The 15206-nt window shown below is 41.7% G+C and overlaps 1 protein-coding gene across 1 annotated transcript in view; it reads right to left on the bottom strand.

Moving 5' to 3' along the window:
• LOC310800854 (protein unc-13 homolog B-like) overlaps positions 1-15206 on the bottom strand; it is a gene marked incomplete at both ends in the record, with an annotated part of 267146 nt that overhangs the window by 100554 nt on the left and 151386 nt on the right. Inside the window, 2 exons of the mRNA XM_083664751.1 lie at positions 14302-14398; positions 14584-14710. Coding sequence (XP_083520877.1) covers positions 14302-14398; positions 14584-14710 — 224 coding nt within the window. The remainder of the gene's footprint in view (positions 1-14301; positions 14399-14583; positions 14711-15206) is intronic.

The raw sequence follows: 15206 nt of genomic DNA, 5'->3' as shown, positions 1-15206 counted from the left end.
GTCATTTAATGCACACAAAAGTAGGGCACATGCAGGTAGTTTGGACTTTTGTGATGACATTGTGTCAACAGAAAATGAGGGTTCCCCAGTCAGAAGCACTGCTGACCTCGATTGCGAGGATCCTCCTGCAGACACATTTGCTGAGGGTGATAGTGACAATGACAATGACACCAGCCAGTTAAGAGCCCAGTTACACCACAATTTGTCCTCCTTGTTCCTGAAGATGCAAACTATTCTTCATGTTTCTGACATGGCTTCTCAGGAAATAGTTGATCATCTAACTCAGATATTTTCCTTGTCGCAACCTCTTATCAAAGGTAGTATAAAAGAAATACTACAGAGGCATCACGTCTCTCCTGGTGAAGCTGTCCTGAATGATTTAGTGGATGCTGTTATGGACACAAATATTTTTGTCAATGCCACAGCTAAAGGTGAGGAGTTGTCTTCAGCTAAACGAAGAAAAACATTCATTGAGAAAAATTACCCTGTTGTAATGCCAGTGCAGTATGTGTTAGAGGATGGAGGCACAGTGGTTTATGTCCCTATACTCCAGATGATCCAGGAAATGTTTAAACATACTGACATCCTTGACAAAATTAAGGAAACTAAGATCTCACAAAAAGGCCATTACATGAGCCATCAAGATGGCTCATATTTCCAAGAGAATGAATTGTTGTCTTCTTCAGAGCAGTCACTGAAGTTGCCGCTTCTGGTGTACATAGATGACCTGGAATTGTCGAATCCCTTGGGCACTTCACGAAAAATCCACAAACTGTGTGCAGTATACTGGATGTTTGCTGATCTACCAGCTAAACACAGATCAGCGCTGCATGTGATTCAGCTAGCAGCACTATGCAAGGTACCTGATCTTGAGAGGTGTGGCTATCAAAAAGCACTCGGCCCTTTGTTGCATGACCTTTGCATTCTTGAACAAGATGGTGTATTCATTGAGTGCCTTGGTGAGTCAGTTCAGGGGACAGTGTCATGTGTTGTGTCTGATAATCTAGCAGCTCATGGATTAGCAGGCTTCATGCAGTCGTTCAGAGCAGGATATATTTGTAGAGTCTGTTATGCTACAAGCGACCAAATTCAGACTCATGATGTTGGAGATGGCGAATTTAATCTGAGGACAAAAGCCAGTCATGACCGTGATGTGCAGGAAGTTGTACACGGAGATGGTGGAAGTCAGGTTGGTGTTAAACGGGACTGCGTCTTTAGAGAGAGTTTGCAGTATTTTCATACAACCACTGGTTTCCCACCTGATGTCCTGCATGATCTTTTTGAGGGCATTGTACCTGTGGAGTTGGCTCTCTGTATTCAAGAGATGATTCGGCTCAAATACTTTACCCTTGAGCACTTGAACAGGAGAATTTTGTCATTCCCATACCAGCACACAGACAAGAAGGATAAACCAAAGCCTATCTCAAAGAACTTTGCAGCAAAGAGGACCATTGGTGGAAATGGTCACGAAAATAGCACATTGTTGAGAGTACTCCCATTACTGATCGGTAATACAGTTCCTGAGAGAGATGGTGCTTGGACTGTATTGATGGATTTGAAAGAGATCGTGGAGCTAGTGCTGTCTCCAACATTTGATGAGGAATCTATCCAGTATTTGCAGGCAAAGATACAGGATCACAGACAAGTGCTTCAGGAGGTTTTTCCTGAGTTCAGACTGCGCCCTAAGCATCACTATGTCGAGCACTATCCATATCTCATACGTTGTTTTGGGCCTCTTGTCCATTTGTGGACTATGAGATTTGAGGGCAAACACCGCTTTTTCAAGCGTGTAGTACATGACACACAAAACTTCAAGAATGTGTTGAAAACACTAGCAACTAGGCATCAGCACATGGTGGCATACTATCTCAGTGCACCATCATTCTTTAAACCACATCAGCAGACATCAAATGTCTCTTCCATCTTGGTTTCAGTGCTTCCTGAGGTTGCAAAAGAACACATTGAACAAAAAACAGACAGCAACATGATTTACAGTACATCAAAGGTCACTATTGATGGCACTGATTATGGTGTTGGCATGTTTATATCTGTGGGACAGGAGGGCAGACTGCCTCAGTTTAGCAAAATTGAACAGATCCTCCTTGTTAACAACGATGTCACATTTCTTTGCCAAGAACACAAATCAGGCTACATTGAACACCTGAGATCTTATGAACTTTCCCCAGGGAATATGACTGTCCACAGCATATTAGAGCTCAATGACAGCTTACCTCTGTCTGCATACAATGTGGAAGGAAAACTGCTGTTGACACCCAAACGATTCATACTGCTACACTGAAAGTAGATTTTCATATTAAAGAATAAGGCTGATATAATTTTATTGTCAGCAAAACCTACAAAAATGTAAATCTATAATAATGCCAGATCCTTCCATTCTAAGATTTTGATATACCGGTACATGTATATACTTACTACTAAATACTACTTATATTTATGATATTCTTACTTTTATACTTGGACTTATACTATGACTGACACTATGTAAGGGGTGATGATTAGGTGAAAATTTGTGTATGTATTGAAACAATGTGACTAAATCTGACTGTTTTTCCATTTCCATCCTTCATGGATTTGTCCATCAGACAATGGCAACACCCCGAAAATTCATTGTGCGTGTTTACATAGCCAGAGATGTTGCTGTGAAGATAGCTCTGAATGAGCGCCCAGGGTCAGTGGAAGAGCTTATAAACTTACTACGGGAGAAAGTCAAGCCAAAACTGGACTTTGAGTTTACCTTGCAGTATGAGGATCCTGACTACAATGGAGACCTCTCCTGTCTCATGGACATTGAAGAGTTACCAGAGAAGCCCACATTGCAAGTTGTCAGATCAGACAGTGATGCCAGCTCATGTGCTAGTTCTGATACAGACATACTCCCCCATGCCAGCGCGGCTGTAAGCGAGCGTCAGATGAGCTGGCCTGACGTTTTCCCTGTGCCTACCTTCTCCTTTGACGTGGAGCATGTGCTTGCAGAGGGAAACAGTGAATTTGATAGATCTGGGAAGACGCTGAGATTAAGCAGGGGTCACAAGCACGTTGTCTTGCAGGCCATGGCTGAAGTGATGTCAAAGTTCAGCCCTTACCCAAAATGCAAGCAAGTGGAGAAGGCAGCAGAAGCTCTTGTTAAAGCTCATCCATGTCTTGCAACCCTTGGAAGTGACAATGGATGGGATGGATGGAAGACTAAACTGTTGTTTAAGGTGGGGAATTACCGTACCATGCTGGGAAAGCATGGATGTTTAGAGGTCTCTGTCAACCAAGGCAGAAGAAGCCGAAACAACCCTGACAAAGAGCACCCCCACGCCAACATAAAAAAGGCCAGACGAGGTGAAGTGGTTTTCCTTCCAAACTTTCCCAGAGGAGAAGACCAGGCCAGTCTGGAAGAAATGAGACTACAGATTGTGCGTGAAGTTGAGAAGAGTGAGCGGAACCTGCCGTTGATAGAAAAGCTTATGCAGATGACCTTTGCCCTTCGTCGCCAGGAGGTCGTGCAGGGAAGGCCAATGGTGAGGGACTTCTTGAAGAAATGGCCGGCCCTTCGGATCGAATCACAGGTAAAACACAGACTCAATCTTTCTCTTTTCCTCCCCTCTTCACACATCTTTCTCAGTCTCCCCTCTCTAACCTCTGTATCTCAATTGTATTATTAGTATTATTATTCATTCTTATTATTAGGGCCCCCCTGGTAATCACACTTTTTGGTGAAGTGAACCATTTCCTCTGAATGCATTCTTTCCACACATTGAAGCAGTGTTGAAGGTATAAAAGGAAAAAAACACAGCTTTAAATTGATAGTTTGGATTCCTACTTATATAGTTGTATTTGCTATTCCTTTCGAGTATAAAACATCCTCCAAGTTTGACCTTGGAGCATCAAATCCTTCCCTGTCATGAGAACGAGAGCTTCACCAGGAGTGTGCTGCTCCAAAATGAAGTTGATATAGACCTGCAAAGTGCAAATACTATTTTGAGTGACCCACAACTAAAAAATGATTTGAAGAATTCGCAACACAGATTTGTCACTGACAGGCCAAACTTTTAGGATCTATTACACTCAAAAAGAATACCAAATATACGACTATATTGCCTAGATAAGAATATTTCAGTTGCAAATCCATTATTGGTCTTATTGTGTGTGTGTGTGTGTGTGTGTGTGTGTGTGTGTGTGTGTGTGTGTGTGTGTGTGGTTTTGTAGGTTTGTGCCGAGTTCCACCGTATCACAAACGTCAACCTACGGAACCAGTTCTTTGCTGAGCTTGACCGACACACACCACGGCTGGTGGCCTTGTACAGACAGAAGGCGTCACGCACAGGCAAAATAGCAGATGCTCTGCGTGACCTCCTAAAGATCTATGATCTCCAGGTGTGTTAAAGATTAACTTGGTTGAAGTCAAGTTCTGCCAAGCACAGCTCTAAATTTCTCAATACTTTACTGTCTTCATTGTATACAAAGTAGTCACTCAAAATAAGTTGGCCAATGGCTTACTTACAAGTCACAGTTGTCATGGCTGTGACACAAAGAATGGTCCTTCTATTGTCATTAGAAATCCTTGATGAGTTAGTTCTCCTGTAATATAGATGTTTTGAGCTTTAAGTCATGGCCTGCACTTGTTTCTCATGTTCATTTTTGCTTGTCCTTCCAGCAAGTGCAAGATGTCAACATGAAACGCACTGCAGCCCTTGGTGCCCTCCCGGTATACCTGCGTGAGGAGGACCCACAGTTCTTCAAGACTTGGAATGTAAGTATTCAGTGCATTCCCAGAACTGTTAATATCAATGAGGTCATATTATGTGCTTTCCAAGGTTATTTAGCTTTTTTCTTCTTTTTTTTTCTTTTTTCTTTTTACCTGGGCAGTGCCCTAGTGATTATGTATAACTATGCCTAGCAAACATCTACTAAACCCTGTGTAGTGAGTGTGTGGGTACACACATATATGTGCTTCAATGCTGATTTATTTTGCACATGATCTTGCACATATCTGAAAACTAAAAACCTTTGCAACCATTCATTTAGTTTGACAGTTGAGTTGATTTGAGTTAAGTTGTGGACCAGTGTAATTTGTGCATGAATGACATCACTGGTCCACAACTAAACTCAAATCATCTCTCAGTGGACCCATTTCACAGCAACTGTTTTGAGGTGGTAAAAGCAGGAAGTAAAGCAGGTGTAACCAATACAATTAATTATGGTTCCATTCTGTTTAGGTGTTCCAGTACCAGGGGCCTCATTAATGTTATTGGTTATTATGTTATTACTTCCTGCTTTTCCACCTCAAAAGGTTGCTATGAAAAGACCCCTAACTGTCAAACTAAAGCAATGCCTGCAAAATTGTTTATAGTTTTCGGGTATGTGTGAGATCATGTGCAAAATCAAATCACCATTGTTTTTTGGTGACGCTCTTCTTAAGCTCTCACAAAGCCCTGGCCTAACGTAGACCTTACCTCATGAAATATAACACATACACTCTTCTTGCCACAATTACTTAAAAGTGGGAGTGTCTCTATGTTCCATCAGCCCTATTTTCCCTCAGCCCTATGTTCCCTCTGACCAGGACCTAACACTATCTTTTTTCCCAGGATGGTGAAGGCTGCCGACCACTGATTGGTTTACCCTGATATTTTACACTAACTTTAACCAATCATCACTCCCCATGCCAAACCCTAACCAATCCCCTCCCCTCCCATGCCTAAACCTAACCACTCATCACTCCTCATGTCTAAACCTAACCAATCATTACCCATGTATAAACCTAACCAATCATCACTCCCCATGCCTAAACCTAACCACTCATCACTCCCCGTGACTAAGCCTAACCAACCAAAGTCAGACTAGGTTGGGTCATGCCTTTGCCATCCTGGGAAAAGACATGTTGCTTACCTAACTCTGAGGGAACATAGGCCCTAACCTGGATGGGGAAAATGTATGTTTCTGGGGGAACATAGGGATGACCCCCTTAAAAATACCTACAGTATATGAGACACATCTACATATCAATAGTGTCTACCTGTACAATACCTACCTTACCAGTATGTGTACCGTAATTACCTGTAGAATACCTACCTGGTTATACTTACCTATTGAATAACCACCTGTATAATATTTACCTCTAAAATACCTACAGTACCTGTTGGATGGTGGCCTGTAGAATAATCACTTGTAAAATTCCTACTAAAATACTTATCTGTTGAGTAATAACCTGTGAAATTATCCGCTGTAATATAAATGTAATTGGGTAGTTCCTTCAAGTTAACCATACAGTTAAACCCTCTATTCATATTCCAGATGGAGCAGTCAGACGAGCCAGACATCATTAACACTCCTGTTGGTCTTCTCACGGTGGTCACAGAGGGCACTGCAATTCCTGTTCACTTCAGTCCTGCAAGCATTGCTGTTGTGGTGGAAGATGATCTTGTGATGAACGATCTTCCCAGGTTGGCTGATGCATTTGCATTGTTGTTTGGGTTGATGTATGCATTGCATTTGGACTACCCCAAGAAACTCATTCACACTTTTACCTTCATCCAAAAAGTACTGATGGGTCTTGATGACAGTACAGCACTGAAGCCATGCCTGCTCAATCTCAAAAATGACCTGTTAATGAAAGAGTAGGCCAAGGTATAATTGTGTGTATACACGTGCACACAAAATTAACTAAAAAGCCAAGAGTCCAGAGGTGAGACCTGCTTTTAAAACAACTCAAATTTACTAAAAAGATCGACCCAATTTATCCATTGTTTTTCTTTTTTCATTTCACTGAAATTTAAAGTTAACCTAAAGCACTGAAATGTATCTCAAAAATGAGCCTGCGACTAACAACCTGTAAAATATTGATTGTGCTTCCCGATGAGCGAAAAAATGTCGACAAAATTGACCCATTATACTCTTATTTTATTTCACTGAACTTTGAACTTAGACTAAAGCACTGAAATGTATCTCAGAAACGAGCCCGTGGCTAACAACCGCTAAAATATTGATTGTGTTTTCTAATAACAAAATGAATGTATGATTTCAGCATTTAAACTGTTCAATTAAAATGCTTAAAGCAACTATGCGCAACATTTTCACTTGTTATGAAACAGTCTAAATTTAATAGTGATGCCTCACATCTTATCTATAACAGCAGATGAGACCAAAGCCGAGTGAAACGGCGAGTGCTCGTTGTTTATAGAGTCTCTCTCTGGGACGGAAAGACACGGAAGTGAAACGAAATGGTTTACGGCAGCATAACCACAAAATTACTTCCAAACAAACTGTTAGAATATAACGAGAGATGTTCACGAGAGTAGAAAGCCCCTGGAAGTAGCGATCTTTATCTTTATCTTTATTACGGATCCCCATTAGTCATCACCGCAGCAACAACTAGTCTTCCTGGGGTCCACACACAACAAAACAAAACAATACATACATACATACATACATACATAACATCGCATATAAAAATACATTCAATGCACTAACATAGTATCACTATCAAATCACAAAAATATAATAAAAGGAATTAAATTCTCAAACAGTCATATCCTTAGTGTACATTAAGTAGGCCTATCTATATTTTAATGTAAACTTATTTCTTTTTGTCTTAATGCTGTTTTCAATTTCTTTTTAAAACTTATCTTACTGGTAATCAGCGATGAAAGCCGTTCTTCTTGTTTAGGGTCTGTTGCTAGGCAGAGCTCACTCGGCTTTGGTCTTGATGTGAGGCTGCGGCATCACTATTATTTCATAACAAGCAAAACTGTTGTTCATAGTTGCTTTAAATAACAATGTATTCAACAACATACTGTGAAGTTATGATTCTAAGCAAAACAACCACTTGTGCTAGTATATTGGTGGTATCTTTTGTATTGCCCAGTGCCCACCAAATCTACCTCTGTTGCTCATGTTTGCACAGCAACTTGGTCATCGGAATCCTGAAATAAGATGACATGTGCCTTATTTTAGGTTTTGTTTTTGAAGATTTTCACAAGTTGAATTGACTTGATGTCTTGTTTTAACAAGAGTACCGGTATATATAAATATTTTTTGTATCTTTCCAATTCCATTTGTTGTTTGATGGCCATGCAGTTTGACTACCTCTAAGAGTACACTCAGACCAGAAGCATCATTTGTGCCACTGGGCATTCTCACTGGCTGCTCATTGCCAGACTTCAGTAGGTGTCACCAACGGGATTTGCTAGGACCTTAAGTATGATAGGGAGATGTTTACAGCAGAGCCATTCGGAAAGAACATCAAATCCAGATCTGCAATTGGTTGCTGCTTCAGCAGTACCCCTGCTAATAGTAATTTGCATAAAGTTAATTTCAGCTCAGCTTCAACTAATTTCTCTGGTCACTGGCATCATGTCACTCACTGCTGCCATGGTGCCGGACGCCAGTTCCCATTGAAAAGTAATGCATGACAGCTGGCTGTTTTTGTAGCTCATGATGCTTTTGGTCTGACTAAATAGATCATTTAAAAATCAGTTCATGACTTTTATAATAAGCACTTTAAGATGCTCAGTTTTTGTTACTGTGTGTTTGACATGTAAATCAGGAGGTGATTGAGATGTTTTATTTATGTTGCTCATGTTTGCACTTAAAGTACATGTTTTATTGATTCATTAATATTATTTATTTTGTTTATTTTTTATGTTTTCATTTGCAATTTGATGCCCATGCCTGCAAGATCATTCTAATTGTTGTTTTAAGAAATCAGGCCATAGGTTTTACATTAAAGCAGCTACGAGGACCTTTTAAAAACAGTCTAAATGTAATACTGATGCCTCACATCTTACTTACATCAGCAAATGAGACCATTGGTGATTGAGAAATCATATTTTCCTAAATGCCTGCACTGTTGGGGCGCACGGCCAACCTGTTTCACGTCCATCTGAGACTGGTCATGATCTTTGTTCTGCCTGGGAAATAAACCAATCACATTAGCCTTATGCAATCAATCAAACAGCGGCAGAGGCTTTCTGACTGAGAAACACCCTACCTCACCTGTCACAGCTCAGACAGCCCAGTTGAGACAGTGGCAAGAGCCTCCATGTTCCAGGCTAACACCACTTTTATCCACAGACAAAATCAAGACTGAAACTTCCTCGTAGCACTTTTAAGGTGCTCAGTTCCTGGTTCCACTGAGCTAGAGCAGGGTTTATATACTGTATAGTAGGTTATGCTGCTACATGTTCAAATATGTTTGGATAAAAACATGTTTAGATTGAATAAAAAAAGATAATTTTACAGCTGAAGTTTTGTGTGTGTTTGTTTGGTTTTGAGTATTCTGAACTTAAATCAATTTAAAAAATCCTTGGCCTTTGAGTTATGCACAAGTATATGTTTTGAGTTAGTATATAAGTACTACCGCATCAAAATAATGAAGTATGGATAAACCAAAAAAGATTACATATATTAAACAATATTTTTTATGTACAGTGCACTTAAAAAAAACAATAAAAAAAACACTTTTAAGTTTGAGTACATTGTAATTCTTAATTACTACTACCATACACTTTTTAAGTTTGAAATACATAGTAATTTTTAGTTACTACTACCTTAAGAAAATTAGTTCAGTTAACTTAAATATTTTTGTAAATATTTTTAGTTAACTTAAAACTTATTATGTAATCAGTTTCCACAAAAGTTTTGAGTATTCTCAACTTATTTGGGTTTACAGTGTAAAAAGCCAAGACCCAGTGGCTCCAACGACTACAGGCCAGTAGCTTTGACGTCCCACATCATGAAGACCCTGGAGAAACTCAGGCCTATGGTCAAACCATTCCTTGACCCCCTCCAATTCGCCTACCAGCCCCGACTGGGAGTGGAGGACGCTGTCATCTACCTGACCAACCGCGCATACGCCCACCTTGACAACCCGGCCAGCACTGTGAGAGTCATGTTCTTCGACTTCTCCAGTGCCTTCAACACCATCAGGCCGGCTCTACTGGGTGAGAAGCTGACGACGATGCGGGTGGATGCCCCCCTGGTGGCCTGGATTGTGGACTACCTGTCGGGCAGACCACAGTATGTGCGCCTGCAGAACTGTGTCAGACAGAGTGGTCAGCAATACGGGAGCACCACAGGGGACGGTCTTATCTCCCTTCTTCTTCACCATCTACACCAAGGACTTCACCTACCAGACAGAGTCTTGCCACCTTCAGAAGTTCTCTGACGACTCTGCGATAGTAGGATGTGTCAAAGATGGCGACTACGATGAGTATCGGGATGTGGTGGCCAACTTTGTCACATGGTGTGAGCAGAACCACCTGCAGCTCAACGTGTCAAAGACAAAGGAGCTGGTGGTGGACCTGAGGAGGGTCAAGGCTCCGGTGACCCCTGTTTCAATCCACGGGGTCAGTGTTGACATAGTGGAGGATCACAAGTACCTTGGAGTGTACATTGCCAATAAACTAGACTGGGCTAACAACTCTGATGCACTCCATAAGAAGGGCCCTAAGCCGTCTCTACTTTCTGAGACGGCTGAGGTCCTTCAACGTTTGCCGGACCATGCTGAGGATGTTCTATGAGTCGGTAGTGGCTAGTGCCTTCCTGTATGCTATTGTGTGCTGGGGCAGCAGGCTGAAGGCAGCGGACGCCAACAGACTCAACAAACTGATCCGTAAGGCCAGGGACATTGTGGGGCTGGATCTGGGCTCTCTGTCTGCAGTGTCAGAGAAGAGAACGTTGTCCAGGCTACGCTCCATCATGAGCAACGACTCGCACCCACTCCACTGCGTGCTAGTCAAACATAGGAGCACGTTCATTGAGAGACTGATTCCACCTACATGTAGATGCAATACGGAGAGGCACAGGAAATAATTCCTGCCTGTGGCCATTGGTCTATTTAATGCCTCTCTTAAAAGAGCACCTCGGCTCAGTCTCCCTGAGACTGAGCCAGCCGATAGGTTAACTGTGCCTGGCTGAGCCACGTGTAACGTATAGGGCAAGCCGACAATATAAGTCTGTGTGCAATAAAGATAATTGCATGTAATGTATACTTCTCTACATATTTTGCTCGCTTAGACGTATTCTACTTATTTTTGCTTCTATCGCATTTACTACTGTTTATCCTATGCTATGTTGTTCTTATTCTTATTCTTATTCTTCTTATTCTGCTTATTTTGCATTTACTATTGTTTACTTCATGCTATGTGTGTTCTGTGAGCGAGCTACTGTAACTTGTCCCAATTTCCCCCCGGGGATCATTAAAGTCTTTCTGATTCTGATTCTGATTCTGAATAAGCACCTTATAAGAGCCTTATTACCTATTAATTAACACTTATGGTAACCTTAATATAAAGCGTTACCATAACTTCTGCCATTAAATATTTCCCGTCAGGCAAAGCAGCTGGACCGGATGGATACAGGGCTGAATTTTATGCGAAATTTTGCAGCATTCTCGCCCCACTCCTCAGAATGATATCTAGCTCTAAGAAAGATAAAGCCTTGCCCAAAATGCTATATGAAGCTAACATTACATCTTAAAAAAGGGGAAGGAGGAAGTGGACCCGGCCAGCTACAGACCCATAGCACTTCAAAATTTTGATAGAAAGATAATCACCAAAATGCTGGCTACCCGGCTGAATAGGCACTTGTCATCCATCATTCATCCCGATCAGACAGGGTTCATCCCAAGTAGATTTTCTTTCTCCAATGTTAGACGACTTCTCAATACCATATACGCAGATCATAGTAGGACTGATGGTGCAGCAATTTTATCACTGGATGCACAAAAGGCATTTGATCCGGTTGAGTGGCCTTATATGTTTAAATCACTGCATAGATTCGGATTTGGTGACTCATTCATATTCTGGGTAAAACTTGCAACGGTGACAAGTCAACCAGGTTCCCATTACTTTGTTCGGTTCAGCAGGGTTGCCCTCTATCGCCGGGCCTCTTCGCCGTCGCACTCAAACCTCTTGCCTTAAAAATACGTAGTCACCCAAACCTTACGGGCATAGAGGTCGGAGGTGTCGAGACACGCATCTGTATGCTGATTATGTAATATTATATCTGCACAATTCAGAAGAGTCAATTCCCCCTCTCCTGCAATTAATCACCTTGTTCGGTAAGCTGTCTGGCTACACAATTAATTGGACAAAGAGTGATTTCATGCCGCTCTCCGATGCTTTCACTCCAGGTTTCCTGGACAATCTCCCATTTAAATTGGCAAAGAACCGCTTCACTTATCTTGATTTGACCATACCTAAAGATCCTAACCAAATATTTAAGATGAATTTTGGTGATTTTATTTCGAAACTTAACACATTGACTGCCAGACGTTTTTTTTTGCTGTAGGTAGCTTCTGCCAAGCCGTTTTTTGAGGATTATGGCTCATTTTATAAGAGCCGAGGATTCGTTTCAGCTTGGAGTTTGTGAACATACAATATCTCAAAAGTACTAATAGAATGTGTACTTTCTCTGTCTAAAAGAGTTAGTTTGTAGAGTTAGTAGTTATGTAAGCATTAGCAGTTGAATACAGCATGGTTTTAGCGTGAAAAAGAATATTCAGAGATAAACGGCTTTTTGTGAAATTGGATGGAACGGTCACTTTAACCATTCATTTTTGGCTCTCTCTCTCTCTCTCTCCCTCCCCCTCTCGCTCTCTCTCTCTCTCTCCCTCCCTCTCGCTCTCCCTCCCTCTCTCTCTCTCTCTCTCTCTCTCTCTCTCTCTCTCTCCCTCCCTCTCGAGTTGCTTCAACTCCGCCCTCCGTGGGCGGACAAGCTTGTCACCAGTCAGTGCTTTGCTGCTCTCCTGTGCCTGCATGTCTGGGCCGCTGTTTGAGGAAGTCGGGATGGACTCGCTCGTTTGGAGTTTTGGTTGAGAGAAGCTTTTGCGATTCTGGTCATATTTATGCTGCGTGTTTCAAAGTGTGTTCCTCCACCTGTAATCTATCACCCGATCATAGTAGATCGGCTGAATCTATTATGTAAATTTGCAATCCCGCATCGCCAGCAATCAGCGCGAAAAGGAGAATGGCTGGGCTGAGAATGGCTTGACAAGTTAAAAAAATGCTTTCCTTTCTCTAGCCAGGAGAGAGCACTGTTGCCACTTAGTGGGTCGGTGGAATGGGTTGTAAACGTTCGGTGGCTCCAATAATTATATAAGAGATGTAAAAGGCTTAGATGCACAACCCACCGTCAAAAAAAAAAAATCGATGCCAAAAACGTGTAAACACGTTGTTGGCAGGGAACAGCTGGATTCTGAAAACGTGTTCATACGTTGTTGGCAGTGAATGAGTTAAACAATGTATAGAAAACTGGAAAATTCTCCCTCTGTCCATGATTGGCCGTATAAACTCAGTTAAAATGGTCTCGCTTCCCAGATTCCTTTATTTGTGCCAGAACCTCCCCATTTTCTTACATCTGCTTTCTTCAAAGAGCTGGACTCCATAATTCTGTCTTACATCTGGAACTACAAGAACCATAGACTTTCAAAAATTAACTTGCAAAAGCCTAAATCTGAGGGAGGACTAGCCTTACCAGTGTTTAGGCACTACTATTGGGCTGCCAATATGAGGGCTTTAATGTTCTGGCGGCAAGGTACTCCTGGTAACTTAACTCTTGGAGTGGCTGAAAATGGAGGCCAGCTCTGTTGCCAAATGTTCTCTACCAGCCCTGTTATTTTACATTACAATTTACATTACATAATTCAAGTTTTGTTGTGAGAAACTCTGTCAGAATTCTAAACCAAGTGAGGAAGGTTTTGAGATGTTTCTGTTCACACGCCAATTTGTTTCAATCATTCCTTTTTGCCTCCGTGGTTAGACAAGAGCTACCATGTCTGGAGTGAGAAGGGGCTAGTTTCCTTCAAAGATCTATACATTGATGGTTATTTTGCATCCTTTGATTTACTGAAAAGGAAGTTCGAATTGTCCGACATGAACTGGCTCCGATTCCTCCAAATCAGAAATCACGTTCGATCCAAGATTCATACCTTTGAAACGTTACCAAGTGACCACGCTTTTTCGATGTTCTTATGTTCACAGCTTCCATGGAGCTGTCAGTGAACAGGGGGCTGTGAGACTACAGCTATCACTCATTCTGTCACAGATAGGTCTCACTTTATCCCATAACTACTGCTGTACTTTAGCGCAATCCCCAAGAGGAATTGTTCAGAAAAATCAAGTTTAGCTGTCCTTCAGTTGGTGAAAGTTACAAGGAAATGGTCAGTTTAGTGATGCTATATTTTTGTGTTAAAATGGTTTTTTTTTAACGTTTTAATTTATAGCATTAAAGCTAATAGTACTAATAGGGACCCCCATACACAGTATCGCTGAGCACTTGGCCATCACTCACCCCTTCTCTCTTGTCTCTCTCGAACGCTCCGTGCATAAACTCCATCAACTCTTTTTCATTCTCAGCCAGGGAGGCCAAGCCAAACTGGAGGAACCACCTGGGAGAGACAAAAACAGACCGATGGAGATAAAGAGGTGTGTGTGTGTGTGTGTGTGTGTGTGTGTGTGTGTGTGTGTCTGTGTGTGTGTGTGTGTGTGTGTGTGTGGCGTGTGTGTGTGTGTGTGTGTGTGTGTGTGTGTGTGTGTGTGTGTGTGTGCGCATGTGTGTGTGTTTGTGTCTTACATTGGGTACTCTGGCACAGTGTGTGTGAAGACAGGGAGGTCCTTAACATACTCGTCGTACAGCAACTTGACCTCAAAGTGCAGGTTCATGTACTTAGCAGTCTTACAAAGCTTATACTTCTCATGCTCTGTGGGCGGACAAACACACACACACACACACACACCACACACACACACATGCACGCATGCATGCACGCACACACACGCACGCACGCACACACACACACACACACACACACGCACACACACACACACACACACACACACACACACACACAGGAAGTAAGCACTGGCTGCATGTTGTGTATTGATATGTTGCAGAGATAAACAATGAATTGAAGGGGGGGTAATCACAATATGAATTATGAGAGGTGGGCATCCAAAATGGATTTGTGAAGAGGGTTAGCAAAATCACTTAAAAGAATGAAGTTATGACAAGTTTTGCAACAAGTTTAAATATGGAAATGAAATATCTATCGATCGATATATATGCACCATCATTTTGAGTCACATTGACCCCAAAACACATTTTGAGTTTAATACACTATTGGAAAGAGGAGAATGTAAGCTTTCTGGGGATATAAAAATGATCTTTGTACTCCAAAGATTGAGTGAGATACACCC

Source organism: Poromitra crassiceps, assembly GCF_964638095.1.
Source record: "Poromitra crassiceps genome assembly, contig: HAP1_SCAFFOLD_125, whole genome shotgun sequence".
In the NCBI taxonomy this organism is placed as follows: Eukaryota; Metazoa; Chordata; class Actinopteri; order Beryciformes; family Melamphaidae; genus Poromitra; species Poromitra crassiceps.
This window is presented reverse-complemented; position numbering and strand designations above follow the sequence as displayed.